Source organism: Triticum aestivum, chromosome 4D (assembly GCF_018294505.1).
Source record: "Triticum aestivum cultivar Chinese Spring chromosome 4D, IWGSC CS RefSeq v2.1, whole genome shotgun sequence".
Classification (NCBI taxonomy): Eukaryota; Viridiplantae; Streptophyta; class Magnoliopsida; order Poales; family Poaceae; genus Triticum; species Triticum aestivum.
In genome coordinates, this window is record NC_057805.1 from 499,450,404 (window position 1) to 499,474,940 (window position 24,537).

General features: G+C 43.3%; 2 protein-coding genes across 2 annotated transcripts; one reads left to right on the top strand and one right to left on the bottom strand.

Moving 5' to 3' along the window:
- Positions 1-6,554: 6,554 nt before the first annotated feature.
- LOC123099017 (uncharacterized) lies at positions 6,555-11,996 on the bottom strand. Its single transcript, XM_044521126.1, has 5 exons — positions 11,637-11,996; positions 9,299-11,076; positions 8,208-8,357; positions 7,952-8,120; positions 6,555-7,849 (listed from the first exon to the last, which is right to left on the bottom strand). The coding sequence occupies exons 1-5, from the start codon at positions 11,896-11,898 to the stop codon at positions 6,852-6,854; spliced, it is 3,357 nt and encodes a 1,118-aa protein (XP_044377061.1). The 5' UTR covers positions 11,899-11,996; the 3' UTR covers positions 6,555-6,851.
- A 7,741-nt stretch (positions 11,997-19,737) lies between these two features.
- On the top strand, positions 19,738-21,362 carry LOC123100582 (heavy metal-associated isoprenylated plant protein 30). Its single transcript, XM_044522490.1, has 2 exons — positions 19,738-20,154; positions 20,748-21,362. Exons 1-2 carry the CDS (start codon positions 19,960-19,962, stop codon positions 21,138-21,140), a joined length of 588 nt encoding a protein of 195 aa, XP_044378425.1. The 5' UTR covers positions 19,738-19,959; the 3' UTR covers positions 21,141-21,362.
- Positions 21,363-24,537: the final 3,175 nt, after the last annotated feature.

Genomic DNA, 24,537 nt, shown 5'->3' on the forward strand with positions numbered 1-24,537 from the left:
GGGGCATCCCCAAGCTTAGATGTTTGGTTGTCCTTGAATATTACCTTGGGGTGCCTTGGGCATCCCCAAGCTTAGGCTCTTGCCACTCCTTATTCCGTAGTCCACCAAAACTTTACCCAAAACTTTAAAACTTCACAACACAAAACTCAACAGAAAATCTTATGAGATCCGTTAGTATAAGAAAGAAAATCACCACTTAGGTACTGTTGTGGACTCATTCTAAATTCATATTGGTGTTATATCTAATGTATTGCAACTTCTCCATGGTTCATACCCTCCGATACTACTCATAGATTCATCAAAATAAGCAAACGACACATAACAGAATCTGTTTAAAACAGAACAGTCTGTAGCAATCTAGAAACTTCGTATACTTCTATAAGTCCAAAAATTCTGAAAAATTAGGACAACGTAGGAAATTGGTATGTCAATCATGTGTAAAAAATTCAGATCAAAAGCATGTTCCAGTGAATTTTCAAAATTCCTGGACTGAGAGCAAAAGTTTTTGTTTTTGCACAGAATCAAGCTAACTATCATCCACACTATCCCAAAGGCTTTACTTGGCACTTTATTGAAACAAAAGCAATAAAACATGATTACTACAGTAGCATAATCATGTGGACACACAAAAACAGTAGGGGTAAATATTGGGTTGTCTCCCAACAAGCGCTTTTCTTTAATGCCTTTCTAGCTAGGGATGATGATTTCAATTATGCTCACATGAAAGATAAGAATTGAAACATAACGGGAGCATCCTGAAGCATATGACTAGCACATTTAAGTCTAACCCACTTCCTATGCATAGGGATTTTGTGAGCAAACAATTTATGGGAACAAGAATCAACTAGCATAGGAAGGCAAAATAAGCATGACTTCAAGATTTTCAACACATAGAGAGGAAACTTGATATTATTGTAATATGTAAAAGCATATGTTCCCCTCTCATAGTAATTTTCAGTAGCACCATGAATGAATTCAACAATATAACTATCACATAAAGCATTCTTTTTATGAGCCACAAGCATAGAAATTTTATTACTCTTCACATAAGCAAATTTGTTCTCATGAATAGTAGTGGGAGCAAACTCAACAAAATAACTATCATGTGAGGCATAATCCAATTGAAAATTAAAAGCATGATCACAAGTTTCATGGTTATCATTATTTTTTATAGCATACATGTCATCACAATAATCATCATAGATAGCAACTTTATTCTCATAATCAATTGGAACCTCTTTCGAAATAGTGGATTCATCACTAAATAAAGTCATGACCTCTCCAAATCCACTTTCATAATTATCACAATAAGATTCAACACCCTCCAAAATAGTGGGATCATTACTTCCTAAAGTTGACACTCTTCCAAACCCACTTTCATCAATATAATCATCATAAATAGGAGGCATGCTTTCATCATAATAAATATTCTCATCAAAACTTGGGGGACTAAAAATATCATATTCGTCAAACATAGCGTCCCCAAGCTTGTAGCTTTGCATATCATTAGCATCATGGATATTCAAAGAATTCATACTAACAACATTGCAATCATGCTCATCATACAAAGATTTTATGCCAAACATTTTATGGACTTCTTCTTCTAACACTTGAGCATAATTTTCATTTCCATCATTTTCATGAAAGATATTAAAAAGATGAAGCATATGAGGCAACCTCAATTCCATTTTTTTTGTAGTTTTCTTTTATAGACTAAACTAGTGATAAAACAAGAAACTAAAAGATTCGATTGCAAGATCTAAAGATATACCATCAAGCACTAACCTCCACGGCAACGGCGCCAGAAAAGAGTTTGATGTCTACTACGCAACCTTCTTCTTGTAGACTCGTGTTGGGCCTCCAAGCGCAGAGTTTTGTAGGACAGTAGCAAATTTCCCTCAAGTGGATGACCTAAAGTTTATCAATCCGTGGGAGGCGTATGATGAATATGGCCTCTCTCAAACAACCCTGCAACCAAATAAGAAAGAGTCTCTTGTGTCCCCAACACACCCAATACAATGGTAAATTGTATAGGTGCACTAGTTCGGCAAAGAGATGGTGATACAAGCGTAATATGGATAGTAGATATAGGTTTTTGTAATCTGAAAATATAAAAACAGCAAGGTAACAAGTAGTAAAAGTGAGCAAAAATGGTATTGCAATGCTTGGAAACAAGGCCTAGGGTTCATGTTTTCACTAGTGCAAGTTCTCTCAACAATGATAACATAATTAGATCATATGGAAATCCCTCAACGTGCGACAAAAGTCACTCCAAAGTTCCTATCGCGGAGAACATAAGATGAAATTGCTTGTAGGGTACGAAACCACCTCAAAGTTATTATTTCCGATCAATCCATTGGGCTAGTCCTATAAGTGTCACAAACAGTCTTAGAGTTCGTAGTAAAATAACACCATATGACACACATCAATCAACCCTACTGTCACCTAGATACTCCAATGTCACCACAAGTATCCGTGGGTCAATTATACGATATGCATCAAACAACTTCAGATTCATAATATTCAATCCAACACAAAGAACTTCAAGAGCATCCCGAAATTTCTACCGAAGAAAGGCATATGAAAACGTGCATCAACCCCTATGCATAGATTACCCCAATGTCACCACGGGAATCTACAAGTTGATAACCAAAACATACATCAATGGATCAACAGAACATCCCATTATCACCACGGATATCCCATCGCAAGACATACAACAAGTGCTCTCACATCCAAAGATTCAATCCGACATAACAAAACCTCAAAGGAAAAGACTCAATTTATCACAAGAAGGTAGAGGGGGAGAAACACCATAAGATCCAACTATAGTAGCAAAGCTCGCGGTACATCAAGGTCGTGCCAAAACAAGAACATGAGAGAGAGAGAGAGAGATCAAACACATAGCTACTGGTACATACCCTCAGCTCCTCGTCATGGAGATTACCGGGATGATGAAGATGGCCACCGGTGATGATTTCCCCCTCTGGCAGGGTGCCAGAACGGGATCCCGATTGGTTTTTCTTGGCTACAGAGGCTTGCGGCGGCGGAACTCCTGATCTAGGTTTATTTCTAGGGGTTTCTATATTTATAGGAATTTTTGGCGTCGAGAACAAGTCAGGCGGGTCCACGAGGAGCCCACAAGACCGGAGGGCGCCCCCAGGGGGGTAGGGAGCGCCCTCCACCCTTGTGGAGGCCTCGTGGCTCTTCTGGCCCAACTCTTTTGCTTTGGGGCTTCTTCTGGTCCATAAAAAATCACCGTAAATTTTCAGGTCAATTGGACTTCGTTTGATATTCCTTTTCTGTAAAACTCAAAAACAAGGAAAAAAATAGAAACTGGCACTGGGCTCTAGGTTAATAGGTTAATCCCAAAAATCATATAAAATAGCATATAAAACATCCAAGATGGATAATATAATAGCATGGAACAATCAAAAATTATAGATACGTTGGAGACGTATCAAGGACGTATCAGTTGTTCGGCGTACAGACATTCAGAATTGTCCTTTATGCGGGGACTTTCAAGGGATATGTTCTCTGGACAGTTTCCTCTGCGGCTTTGGCCGAGTTGGCAGCATGACTCTGCCATTGCATCGCCAAGTCGAGCATCTGCCTTTCCCACTTGATGGCCTATCGAAGCGGCCCATGAACAAAGATTATGCCATAATGCCTCGACATCTTCAGCATGGCATGGACATAGTTGGTGATGGACATAAATTGTTCCGACTAAGGTCCTCTAAGAAAGGGCGTTATAGGCCATCAAGAAGTTGAACACCTCAAAACGTAAGAGCTCATGAGGATGACGCTGAACAAGCCCCCCCCCCCCATCCTTCCTCGATCCATGAGGACGTGGTGGACTTGTATCATGCCAATAATGGGTGCCACCAGCCCGAGAGTATTGTACAGGAGTTTGTAATTATCAAACAAGTCGCCAGCATTATAGCAGATGGGGATGTTTGACCATCAAAGTCGGGATGGCTCGGCCTTGGCTATCAGAACCACCCTCGTGGATGCCTTCATGACCCTCCTAGACACATAGCATGCTAATCTGCCCCGCATCTGTACCAGGAAGTGGGAGTATGGTGTGGGGATTGCCTTCTCTTCAACATTCACTTGTTGTTTCTCCATCTCGATCAAGCGCAAAGGACACGACACTCAGCCTGCCCGTGGAATCTAGTGTCATGGAGTTCACACCAATTCCTACAACTTTGTTGATCCTTAGGTATCTAGCTCGAGCGGACCGTTGTCAGTCGAGAGGAGAACTATCCTATGACTGTTGTCCTCGTTGCAGCATGGGTTGGCCTAGATGCCAGCGTCGACAATGACAGAATCGATAGAGTTGTGGTGTTAATTATGATGAAGTCACTAGTGAAGGTATCGCTGCATATCCAATTTGGTAGCACGAGGACCCCCGGTTGGCATATGTTTTTGATGGTGTTTTGTGATGTACCTATCATCAATAGGGTGAATGTACATAGACTTATATGATATTGTGATGTCACCTTAGGTATCAGATGGACAGGGGGCACAAGTTTTATGCGGGTTCGGTCGTTGTGTGGTAAGTTATAGCCTTACTCCTGCTTATATGAGATTATATCATAAGCAAGTTACAATGGGTGTACTATGGCGTATCCGGTGAGTTGGAGGTCAAGTCACCTAAGATGGAGGTGGATGATCTCGACAGAATGCATATATTGGATCTACTAATGTGCTAAACTACATTTCAAGGGTTTCTAGAGCAATTGAAGGTCCCCTTCTTGTCGCGAGGAAAGCCCTTATATAGGGGTCTGGTCGGTGGCCCTCGTCTTTCATCTTGATCTTCTTGGCTCACAAGCCCTCAATTCCTCCATTTTTGGTAGTCACACGGTTTCTTCTTAAGGAAACCATGGTTGGCACGTATAAGGGATCCGGCTGCCCAGGCATGGGCCCTTCATGCCACACATACATGGAAAAATATGGACAAAATAGTAGCATGTGTGGCACGGAAATACAATGAAGCCACTTTCCCATACACTTGCTTTATCCGTATTTCCAAACTTGCAAAGAAAAACAAAAAATTGTAGTCACCTATCCCACACCCCCTCTAGTGGACCCCATCGGTCATTTCAACCCCCTCTCAAGGAAGTGTCAGTGTCACAGCTACAGCTCACATCAGTGAAGACGCGGTGGACTAAGTAAAGGAGATGAACCCCGTGAGTATTTGGCATGGGCCAAGTGCATATTTCGTTGGAATCCTCTGTGGCCCACGAATGAGGTGTGTGAGTGGACGTGGATGTTCTGATCCCAAGCTCACATGAGCTTGGGTGAACAGTAAAATAAAAAATAACTGATATCTTTTGTGCCAAACATTGACAAATGTTTTGATTGCTTGCAAAGTTTCATCACCGGATAACATTTGTGAGAAACATGGTAAAAAACAAAATCGATGCTCCAAAATGCTTTTGGAAAACGTGGCAAAAAATACAACATCGAAATGGCTGGCCATTTAGGAGCCACGAGTCACTGCCTCCTCCTCCTCCAAAAAAAAGCTAGGATTCCCGCCTCTCGCCGGCGCTGCCGGTCGCCTCGTCTTTGGTGGCCCTAGGGCCATGGGGGCGTGGTGGATCCTGGCAAGGCCGGTGGGAGGGCTCCTACTTTTGTCGTTCCTTTCCGTTTTGTTAGGGTTTGTGTCCTGCTTAGGAAGACGAGACGACGGCGGCTCCCTGAAGATGGAATAAAGGTCTCCCACCTAGCCCTCATTTCGGCTGTGCGTCTAGCATCATTGGTGGGCGTGTGAAGGTGCGTCTCCGGCGGATCTATCTTTGGTGGATTTGTTCGGATCTCATCGTTATTCGTCTACATTCGTGTGTCTTTGGATTGGATCCTTCCGATCTACGTTATTCTTCATCGACGACAGTTGCTATTCTGGTGCGTTGAACCTATGGGCCCTTAGCACGACGACTTCCCGACTGTCTACTACAACAAGTGTGCCCGACTCCGGCGATGGAGGGGCGATGACGGCGGCGCGCCTTGGGCTCGCTTCAGTCCTTGTAGTCGTCGCTAGGTGGTCTATGAATCTGGATGTAATTTTTATTATTTCTAGTGTTCGTTGTACTATTATGATTGAAGATGAATAGATTGAAAGTTTTCTCGCAAAAGGAAAAAAGAAATTGCTGGCCGTCCAAGCCGGAGTGTGTGGCTAGGCAGAGAGGAAGGGGGGAGAAGCAGGTGTTCATAGACCAAAAACAGTAAACTAAGATACTTGTGATCTAAACGCTCTTGTATTTCTTTACAAAAGGAATATTGATCTAAATGCTTTTATATTTTTTTACAGATGGATTACTTATACATGGATTGCATCATTGGTGATTAGTACACCACTGAAAGAGTTGCGGAATCACAGAAGCAGGTGAACTCATGAACAACCTCGTCTGAAAGAACCAACATAGTTGGCCCACCCATTTTACTCCTCAACAGCCAAACTGCTGGATTGAACACACCAAATTGGGCCAAAAAGACCTTCAGAGGCACATCTGGAGAATCGGAAAGAAAATCAAAAGGAACAAATGTAACCATAGCGCACACACAATCATTACATGTTACGATAATATAGGTGTTAAGTGAAGTGCATGACGATCCTTCCAAAGCATACAACCAGATAGGACGCACAGCGTGTATTTACAGAAAGCTCAGTATGAGCCATGAGTTGAGATTATTTTCTCCATGAAGCTTCAGTTTTAGCAACCACGTACTACGACGGTTGATCCTGCAACTTATGTCGCAATCTCCGGCTCGCATATTACTTAAGTTAACAACATATATATACAACACACGGGATTTTCAAATCAAACCACGGGGCGAGCAGGTGCCTCTCACTTCAAATGGTTTCCTGGGAGGAAGAAATCCTCCTTCAACACGTGCTCCCATTCCGGCGGTGAGCTGCTCAGCTGCTCGTCATGCATTTGCGCACTTGCAGGTTCCGGTGGTGCTGAGACAACACGGGGCTCTTCAAGCAATGCACTGACATATTGGCTTGCGGTTTGGCTATCCGCTTCATCAGATTGGGCCCTGGACCCAGCGTCGTCAGGCAAATCAGTCTTCTGGATCAGCTCATCATGCGCCCCTCGACCAAGTCGTTTTGTTTCAAAGTGACCCGCCCAATCATCAGAATGGAAGACCTCTTGTCCCTCGTTCACAGCACTGCTATTGTTATCTTCACGTCTTTTCAGGACTTGCAGCCTGGCCATAACCACGTCTTCAAGCTGACCGAATTCATTCTTGCTTGCAGCCTGACCCTCGTTTGATGAGCTTACATCATCACTACAGCACATCAAATCTTTGAGCTTGGCCATAAAAGCACCATGGACTTTGCTTTCACTAGATTCCAGCTGCTCTATGTTGGTGTCCCCATCCAATGATCTTGTATTGTTATTAAAGCTCATGAAATCGTTAGGTGCAGCAATGGTAGCACCATCAGCCTCGCCACCTTCACTGCTGCTTGCCTCTGAACGCTCTTTGATGATGTCCTCCACTAAAGAAGTTATCCTATCATCAACAGCATTATCAAAAACAGTGTCATCAACAACATCTGTCCTGTTATAATTACTTGTTCCCTTCTGCAGATCAGCATTAACCTCACGGGAGCAATTTATACTCTTTTCACGGAGCTTCAGAACTTTCAGTCGAGCAAAGACATCAGCATCAACCTTATCACCTCCCTGAGGTAGCAAGGCTGCATTGCCGATATTGCGCTCTTTCACATGGTTTTGTTGTTTGCTAGAATCAGCAATCCCTTCAAAACATAAAGAGTTCTTGTGTTTGGGCAGGTTAGAGGCTTTGGCTTCTCCTAATGAATCGGCAGGTGCTGCAGCTACAAGATTATTTAACACACAGGAGTAGGTGAATGTTACGAATTATCCAGATAAATTAAGGCACACTTACTTGCTACACACGTACAAACAGAAGCACTAACCTGTTTGCTGATTGCAATGTTTTGTCGCAAGTTTCATGCGGGCAAGTTGCAGTTCATACTTGAGTTTACACATGGAAGCTTCAGCTTCAATCCATAGATTCTTATATATCAGCATTTGCGCATCTTTAGTATCACCAATGGCATTCTCTTCTGGAAGCTTAGTAAGATCCTGCACGCAAGAAGATGGCAATAGTATAAGTGACGTGATTGAGAGGATAGCAGATACCTAACACATTCCTAAGTAATGAAGCACTACCTCCAAAATAAATGTTTTAAAATCTGCACCAATGTTCTCCCAATCAAGTCCATCAAACTTCTCAGGCTGATGATTCTTTCCATGGCACATTGTTGTATCTGATCTCGTCTGGCGGCAGTTTCCATTGACATCATCATTTTTTAATGCAGCCTTGCACACGGAAGTAAACAAACCAAAATGAGTCAACCAATAATTTCAGGGCCGTTTTCATATTTCTATAGAAACACAACTGAATTTACTACTCCCTCCATCACATAATATAAGATGTTTTTGCAAGCTAAACTAGCTTGCAAAAACGTCTTACATTGTGGGACGGAGGGAGTATTATTTTACTTAATGACTCAAAATTTTGAGTGGATCCAAAAGTGGACCCTTGCCAAAGGATTATCAAAAGATGGGTCAAAAATGATAGTTCCTGGCCAGGGCATTCGCTTTGTACAGCTAGCATACGGATCATGATGTTAATTAACTAGCGGCGTAAACCATGTTCAGCCCGACAACGGATATTGTACAGCAATATCAGCAGCTGTTAACACTGCTAAAAGAAAGCAAGAATGATATAACGTTTCAGCAAATAGTGGACAAGATCTCAGTTATCATGAACCAAAAGCCATATCAGTATCACTACCAAAAATAGAAGCTAAGTCATTCTTAGTACCAGAGGCAAACTAGAGTACGAAAATACCAGGGGTAGCAAAAACATGCAACTAGTCAAAGTGAACAATAAGCATTCATATCAGCCATACCGCTTATATACAAGTGACAAAACTTGAATATTTTCCAGGTTGTAAGGTACATCTTTTAATTCTTGAATCACAAGTTCAATGAATGTAGTACAAGTCATACAAAGTGGCTTTATAGTACTCCCTCCGTTCTCATATATAAGATGTTCTAACTTTTTTGTGAATCAGATGTATAGAGACACGTTTTAGTGTGTTTTGTTCACTCAGTTCAGTCAAAACGTAGTCCATGTTGAATTATCAAAACATCTTCTATTTGTGAACGGAGGGAGTAGCATTCATGAAAGCATAAACTTAATCAAGTTGGTGATACCTGACAATGGTGATTTTGTATCGAAAATACAACCATACCTTTCTTATCTTGGAACTCAAAGAACTGAGATTGTGTATTGTAGATTGAACAAGTGCATGTTCAGATTCCTCCAACACATAACCGCCATCGCAAGTAGATAGAAGCACTACTGAGAAATTATAAATTGACTTGATTAAGTCTTCTTGAGTCTTGGATCTGCAGGTAACTTTATCTGAAGATATCTTCACCGACTCCTCAACACCAGCACTGCAATGGGTTAAATGCTCCAGACCTATCTTCATAGGCATCTCCGAGTACAGACTTTCCAATGTTGCCACATCTTTATGGACACAAGTATTTCCTTGTAGACTCTCTTTTGTTAAACTCCTAGCCTTTGCAATTGGAGCTGCGTCCACATTGCTTGAAACTTTCTTACCAGAATCTTCATTCATAACCACAACATGACTGGCGAAATCTCTGCCTAACACTATGGGTTCAAATGTTCTTTTGCCAAGAAAAACACCTCCCTGTTGACCTGGTGTGACCCCATTTCCGGAATTGTCTCCTGTCTTACAGATCACATGTTTTTCTCTTCTGGTGCCTTGATCTACAGATACATAACTAGGGTGGCTAGACCTAGCCATACAATCGAAATCCCCAACATTGGATCGTTGTGCATCACTATGACCTTCAGATTTTTTACACCCTGAAGGCGGACTGAATGAAGAAAGATAATTTGCATAGTAAGGTAGACAGGAATCATTCTCGGGATTTGATGTATCATGACGCTTGGGAAATAACACAGAATTACTTGTACCAAACTCAGAAAGCTTCTTGCTTTGGTGCAAATCATGGAGGTCATCTGAGCCATTAGCAGAAAAAGGAGCTTCATCATTTTTCACACCAAATGATGACTGATGTACAGTTGGTGTCCCTTTCCAACAAGGAGAATCAACAACAGGATTATTTACTTCAAGTGGCTCGATGAAAAGGTCACGAGGCTGAGAAAATGCATGTTCTGAAGGAGACACATTGGAACATGATGCTTGTAAGCTCTTGAAACCAGACTTCACTTCTGATGAAGGCTGCACAGGTCTCCCAGATTCAGAAGTGTCACCAGAAAGATAGTTCTCTCCAACTCCATGTCTATTAAGTGGATAGGTTCCTGGCTGCACAGGCCTCCCAGTTTCTGAACTCTCACCCAAAGGATAGTTCTCTCCAACTCCACGTCTACTAAGTGGATAGCTTCCCATAATTCTCGTACCATTATCAGAGTTACTCCAGTCACCATAAGGTTTATAAGCAGTCTGATGTCCAAAGAGGTCTTTCTGTTCATTTTGCATGGTGTCAAAATAATCAAGATTTAATCTGCAAGGGTTCATATATGGTGAGGAAAATGCATTTTCCAATATATGGCCATCTGTTGTGGGTGACAATGATTTTGTTGTAGCGCATACTTCAGGTGAGGCAGAAACAGGTGGCATGGACAGGTTGTAATCCAATGGATACGTTGAGGATGATGGAAGATGTGCCGTGTAGTTATCATAAGCAGAATACGGGGAATGCTGATTCACGGGCTGAGGTGTGGAACAGGGTTTTTTATCTAAGCAAGCAAACATGTTAGGAGACACAGAAGGCTGATGGATAACTGATGACCCAAAATCACTTGGGAGGGCCTTTGACGTTCTTTGGTAAATTCCAGGATACTTCTCTTCCATCCACTCGGAGCTGCATGTTGTGAAGGAATGTGGCTGCACGTTGGTACCAAAATGATTCCCAGTGTATAAGCCATTGTGTGTATTCTCAGAAACCAGAAACCCATCAGAATTAGCAAAACCTGCATAATTTGGTAGGTGGCGTTAGGTAACAATATAAGTTCAATCAATGCTATACAACTAGGCATTACTGCAATGTGTTGTCCTCCACGAAATCACCCATGACAACACTAATAACATGAACAGTGAGAAGCATCTAGATAATATCATGGCTCATGACTAGCTGACCCATAGACGTAAGTGCACAATTAATTGTTGTCTCTCTCAAATTTCAAAAGAAACTCAATCTACTACTCCCTCCGATCCGAATTAATTGACGCAACCTCTATACAATGTCCATCTTACAGAGTACAGAGGATGATGCGTCAATTAATTCGGATTGGAGGGAGTAATATATTTCGCAAAATTACACACCCCCCCCCCCCCCCAACGCACACACACACCACCCCCACCCCCACCCCACCACCTCCTTCGACCCCTCACCATATCTGAGATCCCAAGATGCAGGGTATGTGTGTAACCAACTATCGCCACCACGGAAACAGCAATCAAAATTAACAAACCACGAGGCACAATTCCACGGGCCAGCCCGGTAACGGGAGAAGAGAGGGCGTCGGCTCACCTCGGTACCCGGCCGCTGCGCCGGCCTCCAGATCCATGTAGCTCGCGGGGGGCTCGACCCAGGAGTCGTACAGCGACGGCGCGGTGGGGAGGTCGGGGTAGGGGCTAGGGTTAGCGGGGGCGTTGGGGACCGGATCGGGGGCCGCGGCCCCGCGGGGACGGCCGACGGTGAAGGGCGCCGCGGACGGGGAGAGGTAGGAGAGGGGCGCGTGCGGCTGCGGGGGCGGGGGCGGAGAGGGCCGGCGATCGCCGGAGTACGCCATCGTGTCGACGCCGGGCTGCGGACGGATGCGGCTGCTGCTCGGTGCGAAGGTAGAGTGCTTGTCTCGCGTCGGCAAGGTGTGGAGTGTGGGTTTGGTGGATCGGGTCGGACTTTTTTTCCTTTTTTTGGTGAAGGGATTCGGGCCCTCGGGAGGGGAGCTGGGCCTGACGGCCAGTGAAGTTGGTGTGCCCCGAACGCTCACAAATGTCAAGACTTGAGATTCTAAAAATATAGAATTTGCCAAGACTTGTCCTAGCCAAAAAATGTCCAAATTTGTCGTTTGCCCAAAAAGATTGTTTATTAAAAATAATTATATTTTTTTATTTTATTGGAGTTTTGGTTTGGATTTGGATTTGATTTCTTTCCTACCAATGTAACTTTTTTCCACAATCATTGACACTTTTTAGGTGGCTAATGGGCAATGGAGGCAGGAGCACCACATGTCTTGGCAGCATGTTTGGACTTCAATTATTTCAATAACATAGTCGTGGTATGGTGGTAGATCCTCAACCTATGTTGAGCCAAGTTGGCATGTGTGTCCATTTGTGGGGTGTCCCACTATCTTATTCTTGGAACTGGAATTCAGATTCAAAATTTGTTTGAAAAACTGCTCAGAAAATGGATAATAATTGTTTGGTGCCTAGAGATCATGTCTCCTCCACCGTCCCATATTAATGTTACCATTCAACGTTATTTTTGGCAAATGCACCATCTCAAGGGGCACATCTTCCTCGTCAAATAAGAAAGGGTAATTCAAATAAATTATAAGTGGCCACTGCTACATGTCTCGCAATGTTCTAAAAACTCGTGAAGTATCATAATGTCCCATCATGGTGTATTTATCTTAAGTGAATGATGTGTTGAACTTGTTCCAACAAGAGAAGTTATGTGAATGTAGAAAAACATGAGAGATCCATCTTTTTGTGGGGTCACCAAGGTTCAAATTTGGGTACTCACATTTACAAAGTTGAGCGTGCTTTGCTAAGATAAAACTAGTGTCTCTGCAAGACATTGTTGAACTCTCGGCTTCTCTCCTCCTAGGCATGGTGGTCGGGGCTTTTTAAAGAGGGCGGGGGGAGGGGGGAGGGGATACTCCATCTTCTTCGTGCATCATGTAAAATCTCCCCTTGAAGCTCTTCAATAAATGCAAGTTACCGTTTATATTACTCGTGGATGCAGGTTACCATAAGTTGACAGAAATTCTAACAATTGAATTAACATAAGCGCATTCGGAAGAAGTCAAAATGACCAAAATAGAATATATCTTTGCTAGGTAATTGTTCTCCGTTAATACATGCCACTTTGGCCTAAAATCCAAGATTTGATCAAGGCATAGGTCACATTCTTTTTGCACTTCGATGTACTCATGATGAGCAACATATCCACATATAAGTGTGTTGAGTTGAACCTAAAAATGAAAGTAAACCTATGTTGTTCAAGAGCACAAAATGGGCAGCAATCAGAACATGGATAATCAGATACCAAAGTATTTGTTGGCTTAAATTTGTACCAGATGAAGCCTTGATGATTACATAATGGTTACCTCTAGTTACATGTACATCTCCGCAGAAATTTTGGATACACAACTCTGATAGTTAGTAAATCTACACATTAGCTTAAAAATAATACTCAATATAAAAAATATGATTGCAATTTCAATAGCTGAGCTAACGCACTCCTATGCCAAGGCAGCTTCAATGTGGTGGAACCTGGCCATGACTATCTAGGCTTCTGCTCTGGCTTGAGACCAAACTCCCATGCAACATCCCTTGTATAAGTTGCATAAAAATGAGAGAGATGTTGTTATTAGCAACCCAATCATAATGTTTTCCTCATCGGGGCATGGTGCCATCCCCTTGCATGTTGGATTCTTGCCTTTGTACTAAGTTGCATCCACATTACTAATGCCACTTTGGCCTCTAAGTGCAAAAGTTGATGGAGTCCTACGCAGCGTCCTTTTCCTACCTGAGTATATTCATGGTGAGTGACATTTTTACATCTCAATGTTGAGTTGAAACCTTAAAAAAGCTTAAGCCTATGTTTCCCAAGAGCAAAAATACACAGACTCGGAATACACAGAAAAAACCACAAGATGCTTTGTTGGTTCCACCTTCCATCGGCGCTCCCCGACTACATCCAGTTTCATGTGCAACTCACATCTCGATGTACAAATTTAAAAAAGACAAACCTAATAGAAATTGCATATAAAAACACAATCTTGGAAGATTCATTACTCAACATAAATAGAATACAAAAAGGAAACACACATTTGGAATAGGGGGCCCAAGGCCCTCCTAGCCTTAAGACAACAGTTGTGCATGACTTTCCATCGGGTGTTGCTTTGGCTTGGCAATGCATCTAAGTGTTTTTTCATATAAACTAATATACACAAAACAAGTGGGACATATCCAAACAATCTAAACTGTCAAACCACATCCATCTAGCGTCTAAACCGTCCTATGGTTGATCACCACTTTTTTTTCTAGCATGCAATTAATATCATACTTAATATTGATGTCATCGCTAACCAAGTAATTAACACACATTTCATATTCTGCATAAATATCAATGCGCAATTCTATCCTACCCAATATCAGCATGCATTGCATGTACACGATTACTAGGAGTACCAGTTCACCTTCTCTGAAAGATGTCGCACCATGAAGTGCTTCCTATCAATCTCCTTCCATTTTGTAGGACAAGGGCTTTCAATGATGATAGGTCTCATCTAGTGGATTGTACTCTTCCTAAATATAAGTCTTTTAAGAGATTTCACTATAAACTACGTACGGAGCAAAATGAGTGAACCTATTCTCTAAAAGGTGTCTATATACATCCGAATATAGTCTCTATAGTGGAATCTCTAAGAAGACTTATATTTAGGAACGGAGGAAGTAGTATATAGTATGGTACTGTAAAAAAGCGTGCATGACTTCAAATCAAAGGCCAAAGTATTGCGTGGTAGTCCAAACATCTTTGCTCAATACTTTCCCTTGTGTTACTGCACTTTCTTTTACCCCCCCCCCCCCACACACACACACCAAATTAACTCGCGATGGGTGACCTTTCCACGTCCGAGTAGCAAAATACTCAAAACTTTAGTATAGAGAACAAAATGGGTAATACCGGTAAGAATACATGAAGAATCACTTGTCAGCAGAAATGCATTTACTTAAATGTATAGCACATTTTCTAATTCTACATCTACAGAAAAATGTCTCCATAATAAAATCAACTAGACACCGGGTTCCAATGATAATACACCTTCGTAACCTTTTGACGTCTTAGCTAACGCCATTACAACAAGAAAAAATGAACATGTGCAACAGCAAAAAAAGACTTGCACTCCGCTTTATATATAAAGCAATCAACAAGTGCGACATGTGACGTGGCCATGTTTTAAAATTCTGGTACTCATATCTACACAGAGTCGAGTGAGTTATACTTAGAAAATATGATTGGCCACTAGAATGATAATTTCCTGCCTTAAGACATGATAGTCTTTCTTTTATGCCAGGAAAAAAAAACATACTCTCTTCCTTAGGTACGTCCTGTGAAATTTCCTTGGAACTCTTTGAAAATAATATTCCAGAAATGATTTTGTTTTTAACATACCGAAATAATTTAAACAAAACATAAATATTTCGGCGTTTCATGAAATTTCATCGATTTTTCCCCGATATGATGGTGTTTTTACCAGAAAAATGTGTATCCCTTCTCCAGGTACAGCCCGTGAAATTTCCTTGAAACTCTTCAAAAGGAAAATATTCCTTCCGATCTTAACTCAAAGTTCTGTACCAACACCATACTGTCAGAAAAGTAAAATGAAAAGTTGTCTCCGTTGGAGAGCCACTTGCGTTGGCTACTTGCTCCATGTCTTTTTTTTTAGGGGTACTACTTGCTCCATGTCGATGGAGATATTATCCACCCATCCAAGATCGATCGCTCCGGTCAATCCAACCGAGATACCCTACGAAACGGCATCTCCTCCCGGAACATCATGTCATGTCGTGGCCGCGCTCCCCGCCATCCCCTGAACAAAATCGTTCCTCGACGACGAGCGAGCAGCAATCGCCTTCTTCCTTAGTTGCCAAGGCATCGAACCCGGATATCTCATATAATCGAGATGCCGTACGTAAAGCCGGCAGTCGGCACACCGCTCCATACGTCCATGTCAGCCCACCCATATTCCCCGCCCCCCGACCACGCTCCTAGTGCGCCGGGAATCCCACGGCCGGCCGGCCAGCCGCCGTGGCGTGCGTGTAAATTCATTCGTTGCTATCCGAATCGCTCCGTCACCCGCGCGGCTGACGGCTGTTGTTACTGTCACCCATCCGCGCGCTCTCGCCGTCCGGCGAGCACGTCGCCGCTAGCTCCGGCAGCGCGTATCGTGGTGGATCGATCGGCGGGGGTGGGGAGTGGAGTAGCAGCTAGCTAGCCAGCTAGCTTCCGGTGATGTGCGGATAACGAAGGAATGTATTCCTATTCCATTCCCTAGCCAGGCAGCACCTAAAACCTAGCTGAAATGTTCTGCTCAGCAAAATAGCGATGTTTACCTGGCTTTTTGTCACATCCTGATCGATCTGCTGCCACATTATATGTTCGATTAGGCCGAGCCGATTGCATCTTTTCATCCACTATATCCGGTACCATCGATTCGCGCCGCAAGTGCGAATAATCTCGGGGTTCCCTCAAGATAATTAAGCAGGAGCAAGCGTGCAACGTTAGAACATTTCAGTGTGTTTGCACCATGATCTTCTGAATCGGCATATGTGAGGAAGAAAAAAAAAATGACAGTTTGGTATTTTCAGAGGCTTTTCCCGGACTGCATGTGCCCCTCAACATGAGCAGAGCAGAGCATTTCTTGCCTTTTCGTTATTCGCAGTCAGTCATTCTCAGCTTCCTTTCTCTCACGAGGCATTGTTACTTTGCATGCAGTTCTTGCAGTGTTCTGCCCTGACACACAAAATGTACTTGCGTTTCTCCGAAAGGTGTCGCTTTTGCCTCTAAATCTGACTGTATGTCTTCAGATCAAATTCCAGCACGCACTGCATTCAATCTAAGCCAATGGTTTGTTGTACCTTGCTTGCTTACCTTGAGATGCCTTGCTAGAAAATTACTTACTGCCAAAGAAAATGTAACGTGGAGATCGAAAACCCTAAAAACCCTGACACACAAAATGTACTTGTGTTTCTCCGAAAGGTGCCGCTTTTGCCTCTAAATCTGACTAATATGTCTTCAGATCAGATTCCAGCACGCACTGCATTCAGTCTAAGCCAATGGTTTGTTGTACCTTGCTTCCTTACCTTGAGATGCCTTGTTAGAAAATTACTTACTCCCAAAGAAAATGTAACATGGACACCGACGATATTTTCTGCAGGTACTTTCCATTATTTTTCTCAAGAACACACCTCTAATGCGTGGAAAGGATAAAGCAGAGGAATATTATTAGGAGAATGATAGGGAAAATCTTTTTACAAGAAAGTAGTAGTAGTAACTTTGTCTGTCCATATCTATCTTTGGTGCCGAAAAATGGCAAAATTATTCTTGATCACCTAGGTAGGGCGGATCGATCGACTTCCGAGAAAAAATAAACGATATCATTCTGGATTCTACTGCAAAAAAATCCGAACCTATCTCCGGTGCCAAAAAATGGGAATTTTGTTCTTGATCACCTAGGTAGGGCGCATCGATCGACTTCCGGGAAAAAACAAACCATATTGTTCTGGATTCTACCGCAAGTTTTTCAGAATCTGTCCGCTTTTTCGACAGCATCCTTGCCATATAATCTTCCCCATTACCTCTCACAAGTGGCAAGTGCATGCTGTAGTAGTAACTCAAGTTCCATCATTGCAGTAGTATTCTTTAGCTTTTCAAATGACTAGCACCAAACCAAAATTTGTTCGCCAGCTTCCCTTTACATAAAGCTTAGGCTTAAACTAGGTGCCTGCAGGCATAAGATTACTGGACCAGCTGCAATGGCAGTTTGTTGTCAAGACCTTTCACCAACTTTTCTTCATGAGAGGACAATTCGTACATCAAAACTAATGCAAGCCTCATCATTTCGAGTTCATCCGGTGGACCAATCCGACACAAACCGATAGCGCATTACCACCGATCGACCTGAAGGCACTACCTCAAGGGGAAATTTCAATTTTCAGTGAGTGATGCGCAATGATCACAGTGAGCTGCAGGGAATTATGAATTGATGGCTGATGCTTAAAGATGACAAAAACTAGATCTTCCACCAACATCTTTTTTTTCTTTCGAAAAGTGCGGCTCTGCTGCGATCGATCAAATAAACATCTATCTGAAGAAAGAAACATGAAATGGAGTCATGGGACAGGGCCCCAGATTAAATCAAACCAGGAAGGACATCTGGAAAACAGCTTTAGATTTAAGTCGCTTCATTAGTGGGCATAATGAGGACAAGGTCCTCGCCGAAAGAGGCCCCTATTTTAATCACATAATTAAATGTTAGGGCAGGCAACTTTCGCTTACTATTTTGACCACTGAGCACTTGATAATTTTATGAGGATTCAAATATATCTCCTCCATGTAAGAGGGGCAAAAGGTGGTGGACTGTGGCTTGATCACATAGCACATTTCCCCCGCATTATTTCTCGGCGCCGCATGTCAAACTTGTCGCTACACTCATCCCGATAATCCGATTACGTGTAGCGCATTTCCTGAGAATCAAATTCACACATCACCAAACCAATTCACTACAAGCTAACCCTAAGTAAGTAGGCAATTGATTCAGCGTTAGTCTACGAAACCGAGGTATTATATGAAATGTGATCCATCCTACGCTAGCCAATTTGGCCAGCAATGCCTTGTCAAATCGACCAATTAAACAAGAGGATTAAAGAATAGACAGATAGGTAGATACCATCACAAAGAGCATTATTGTAGTATCAACACTGTTCCAGGTTCCAAATTACACAGGAAAAAGCAAGAACATCGTCCTCTGAAAGCCACAGGACTAGGTTCATGGCAACAGTGGTGTGCATGAAAGCCTGGACAGAATCAGCACAAGGCATAATATCATGGAGCTTTGGAGAGCGAGCTTAGCTTAGGCTGTGTAGAAGGGGGGAAGAAAAGAGGTGAAGATTTTTTGGGAATATCTCAAGAGCTTTTCTCCCCCAAACCTGACATGTGTTCCTGCATCAAAACACTTTTCCTGCCTTGTGCAACACTGTTCTTCTTGGGAGGGTTAGTCGCTAAGCAAGCAAGCGCTAATTTGGGGGGAATCAACTGCTAAACATAGGAAAAGAACATGCACTTAGTTACATAATATTCTCTAATTTCTTGTCGCGTACATACGCTTTAAGCAGGCATTGTCAGCGCAAATTAGCTAGCAGCTGAGAGTTGAGCTTGAGGAACAAATTCTGACTCTTGTCATTCTTAATTCTGACCACTGTTTTGTTGTCCAAGAATTTGCATTGTAAGAAGAGGTTGAGTTGGGGTAACTGACCCACTCTGCATCTTGCAGAAATATTAGTAATGAGATTTACAGATATACAACTATTTCTGCCATTCATTCAAGCAAGCATGTCAGCTCTGAGCCTCTGTTGCAACGCAAAAAAGGCTCGACACAAGAATCATTCGCCAGCTCATCTATCCTCCTCCTCTGCCTGCATCTTGAAATTACTCATCATAATCCCTCTCTTTTTCTCTGATACCAAGATTCCTCCTCTCCAAGAAGTGAAGTGGTAGTAGACTAGTAGTAGTACTGATCCACGGCTGAGGTGGCAGAACAGGAGCATGGGTCAGTAGCCCCTTCCCCACGTACCCCCCATGTTTCAAGCAATAAAATGAGGAGGAAGGGGAGGCAAGGTTATTACCGCAGCCCACCGTCTCCTCCACCTCCACCTCCCCAGCCCAGATACCATTCCCTCCACCTCCTCTATAAACCATCGCATGCACCAGGCAAGGACACTCACAGAGGCAAACGCTCGAGCAGCGCAAAGCAAAGCATTTTCCCAAGCTTGCCGTACGTGCAGTGCACTCCTCTCCTTCTCGCTTCCGGTGATATAAGTTGTTGCCGGAGTCGGCGGCCATGTCTGTGTCGTCGGTGCTGTCGTCGTTCCTGTACGGCTGCTTCAACCCGGCGGGCGGGCGGTACCACCACCACCGCGCCGGAGCCTACTACCACAGCAGCCACCCCACGAGCGCCGACACCATGTACTACAACCAGAGCGGGTTCGCCGGCGGCCGCAGGATGGGCCGGAGCAGCCGGCCGCTGTCCCTGCAGGTATACATCCTCTGCTCTCAACCTGCATGCATGCTCTGTTCTTCTTTAGAAGTACTAGATGGCTTTGTGTGCCTGCCTAGCTCTGTGATGGATAGGCATTGCATCAAGGAAGAAAAGCGAGATTTTCTTGTTTGTTCAGATGAGTATATGCAAGTACAGGAACCTGGTTTCTTATGCCGTTATGCGACGGCGACTAGACCATGCATGTGTCCAGATTATTCCCTGCCCACTAACCACACCACCAGCACTGCCCGTCCTCCACTACACCACTACTATTATCATCTTCGCAGCTGTAGCCTGTAGTAGGCGTTAATCCACTTCACAAAAAATTTAGACGAATCTTCACAAATTTTTTCATTCGCATACCCTGCATGTGTAGTCACAGTCGCCTGTGTACCAATCAAGTTGCATGCGTCCTCAAAAGCAAGGAAGAAACGACCATAAAGAAACTTTTCACTGTCCGTGTTGCAAACTTGGGACCAGTAAAAAAATATGCATGCATGACCACCAAATACTCCAGTAGTATAAACCCTAATCATTCAAGCGTGCTGTCTCTCTGACTCAACGAGCTTCTCTGCGTTTGGGCATGGCAGACGGTGGAGCTGAAGGTGCGGATGTGCTGCTCGGGGTGCGCGCGGGTGGTGAAGCACGCGCTGACGAAGCTGCGCGGGGTGGACAGCGTGGAGGTGGAAGTGGAGATGGAGAAGGTGACGGTGACCGGGTACGTGGAGCGGCACCGGGTGCTCAAGGAGGTGCGGCGGGCCGGGAAGAAGGCCGAGTTCTGGCCCAACCCGGACCAGCCGCTGCACTTCACCACCGCCAAGGACTACTTCCACGACCAGGAGTCGTTCCGCCCCAGCTACAACTACTACCGCCACGGCTACAACGGCGACAAGCACGGCCACCTCCCCGAGCCCCACCGCGGCTCCGACCCCGTCAGCAACATGTTCAACGACGACGACGTCAACGCATGCTCCATCATGTAGTAAAGTACTGTGATCATTGTGTCGTCGTCGTCCTCCTCCTCTCGAGGTCGTGTAGTGCTCCGCGCCGGCCGGCGAGCACGCCTGCCGGGGCCGGGGACGCCAGTGGTAGCCGCAAGATAGACAAGTGGGCTGCATGCTCTGCTCCTGTAAAGCTAGCGTTGTGGTATGGACTATGGAAATGGAATGATCAGTGGTGCCCTCTACGGGCTACACAACGTACTACGTGCCATCGAATATCAATCGATGATGCCTCTGCATGTTCTTCTCTGCCCCGATCGAGATTCCAAAACCCACGCGTGCGTGCGTGCGAGCCGATTCAAGCCAATGGGGGACGGTGTGTGAGACGAGCTACAGGGGAAAGCGTGCGTGCGTGCGGGCGTGCAACTTTTTCGTTGCTGTTTGGCGCGGGGGGTAGCGTAGTAGCCTAGTAGGGTTTGGTCGTTGGTGATCGTGATCCGTGGCTAGGGCAGTTAAATACTAGTTGTGCGCCGCGCGCTTGATTGGAAATTGGATGATGGCGCGCTTGATTGTAAAAGCCTGGGAAGTGGGGAGGATAGGCGTTCTTGATGTCTGGGAATTCGCACCAGCGGACAACAAAGTGCAGCCGCCAGCAATAGTGTCCCGGCTAAAAGAGTGGACTTGTCTTTCTTTCTTTTTCCTTTGTGAGGGATTTTTTTCGATAAAGGACGCTTTTTATTGACTCATAATGTAGCATCGAGGGATATAATCATAATGAGTACACACACGGCCTCTGCATATCTAGGATGCATACAACCAACACACACACAAATCATGCCAGCAAAAGCAAAGTCATAGCAGACCGAAGCTATGTGTAGGCGGATGAAAGAATTTTACCAAAGTGATGATATGCAATAGTGACCATCCGCAACAACATTTCTCCACAACGTCAGGACTCCGAGAAAGGATCTCCAAAAGCGACGCCTTCATGAAGGGAATGAATGAAGTTGTCTTTGCCGGGACAGATTCTGAAAGCGATTTTTTAGCCGTCCGGTTGCTAGTGGTCACATTGGTAGTTGTGCTTCGGACATATATATAACAACGTCTTGAAGCATTGCATAGCAGGAGGTGGTAAATGCAAACAAGTGCAAAGTTGTAAGGGTGTGTTTGATACGTGCATAGCTGTTCTCACCCTAGAATAGTTGTTCCCCTTTGAGATATGCTTAGTCTGGACATGTTTAGTACCTGCAATTGCGGTTGTTTGGTACCAATGTATTACCTCCGTCCTGGTTTATTGGTCCCCATTGTATATTATGTCAAATTTTGACTATAGATTGAACTAACAAAACGTTCGTGCATGTTACCAAAAATTATATCATTGAAAACTATGTTCAAATACGAATCCAATGATACAATTTTTGTTGACATGCATTAACATTTTGTTAGCTAAATATTTGGTCAAAATTTGGCACGAACTACAAAGGTGACCTATAAACCAGGACAGAGGTAGTATGTAACATGCCTCATCTCAGCATACATCAGTACATACATTAGTATTTGATAGATTGCGTCAGACCAGACATGTTGTGCTGAGAGTGTGTTTGGTAGCCTGTATCTGAGGTAGGCCGCATGAACGGATTTTTTTTGGCGCCAAGACTATTGAAGCGACATTTCGATACTTCACTAAACAATTCGAGCAATAAAATATTACCGTGCCAATATCATCTGAACAGTGATAATATGAAGAAAAAAATAACACATAATAACCATAATTTGTAGCGGTGCATCACCAGATTCACATGTATTACATAAGACATAATAACCATAATTTGTAGCAGTGCATCACTAGATTCATATTACATTAGACATAATAACCATAATTTGTAGCAATGCATCACTAGATTTCAAATTACATTAGACATAATAACCATAATTTGTAGTAGCGCATCCATAGATTCATATTACAGTCTCATTCAAAATACACTTTATAATAGGCATTACAAAAGGGATAGTCTCAACAAGCACCAACAAACATCAACTCAAAGGAGATCGGGATTGGCTTCCAAGATACGCTTGAACGATGCTTGATGGACTTCATCATTCATCTTCACAAAGTTGAGGCATTTTGCCTTATGTTCTGTGCGATAATCACAGCCAAGCGCTTATTTTGATCAAACACAATAAGGTCCATGACAGCCTTGTACAAGTGAGGGTGTGTTTCAGCATGACAAGTGTTGTTGATAGCATTGATAGCACTTGCAATCTCAGGCATAGCATCAGGCATGTTGCTACTCTGGATTGAGTCCTCCTCAGTCAAACCAGATGCCCTCCTTCTCTTCTTATTTAAAGTAGGTGAAGGCATGTTGCTACACTGGATTGAGTCCTCCTCAGTCAAACCAGATGCCCTCTTTCTCTTCTTATAAGAAGTAGAAGAAGGGTCCTGAGTGGCACTACCAGTAGAGTACAAAGTTAGACGCAGGAAGATGTTGCAATACCCCATCAGTTGTTCCTTGCCCCTCCATGACATTGGGTTTTTCCTTGTCTTCCACAACAAAAGGCGTTCCCAGTGGCACATCGTTGGCCATTGCATAATTCCCGGTGGCTTTCTTATTAGCAAAACAAAGTTCTATATAGTTGTAGTTCTCAAGTGGGGAATTGAGCAATTCAGCATATGTTGGATGATCCTGCAACACCATTTGAAAAGAAGTAATAAACAGAGACATCATTTCAGCAATGAAGCATCATCATATCACCAAAAGTAACTCATTCCAACATCAGTCGAACAAAAGTAATTGACTACAACAACATTTCGCTTATGAAACATCATCATTTTCAGCAACTAACTCATTTCAACGCCGTTTCAACAATAAGATAACTCATTTCAGCAAGCAAAAAAGGGTTGCTACATGTACATGCACACCTAAGTGTTGCCCAAATAGTGTTGTTCTTCTAGCAATGCCATCTTCTTGTCACCATCACAAAGTGCCCCATTTAAACCCTAAATAAACAACCCCGCAAACTAATATATTGGGACAAAGCAAACTTTTTTGGCAAGCCCAAAACCGATCCGAGGCATGCACACTAGTGGCCCGGGCAAAGAATTGGTGGGAAGATCCAAGGTGCACCAATCCTATTCCGTGCTTAACGCGTCAAATAGAGACCAATTTCGCACCCACCTAGACCGTTCGCATGCTATTGGACCAGCCTAGTACAGGTGTGTGTCTTTTCCCTATCGGTTTTACAATCATCCCTAAACCATTTTGTTTTCCTTTTTAGTATGTTTTGTTGGTTTTTTATTTCTAATTTTATTCTCCATTTTCACACTTCAAAATTCTTGACATTTTTCGAATGCATGAAAAATAATACTGTTTTGGAAATATTATTCAAATTCGTGGAAATTTCTTATAATTTGACATCATTTTTAAAATCCATGAACTTT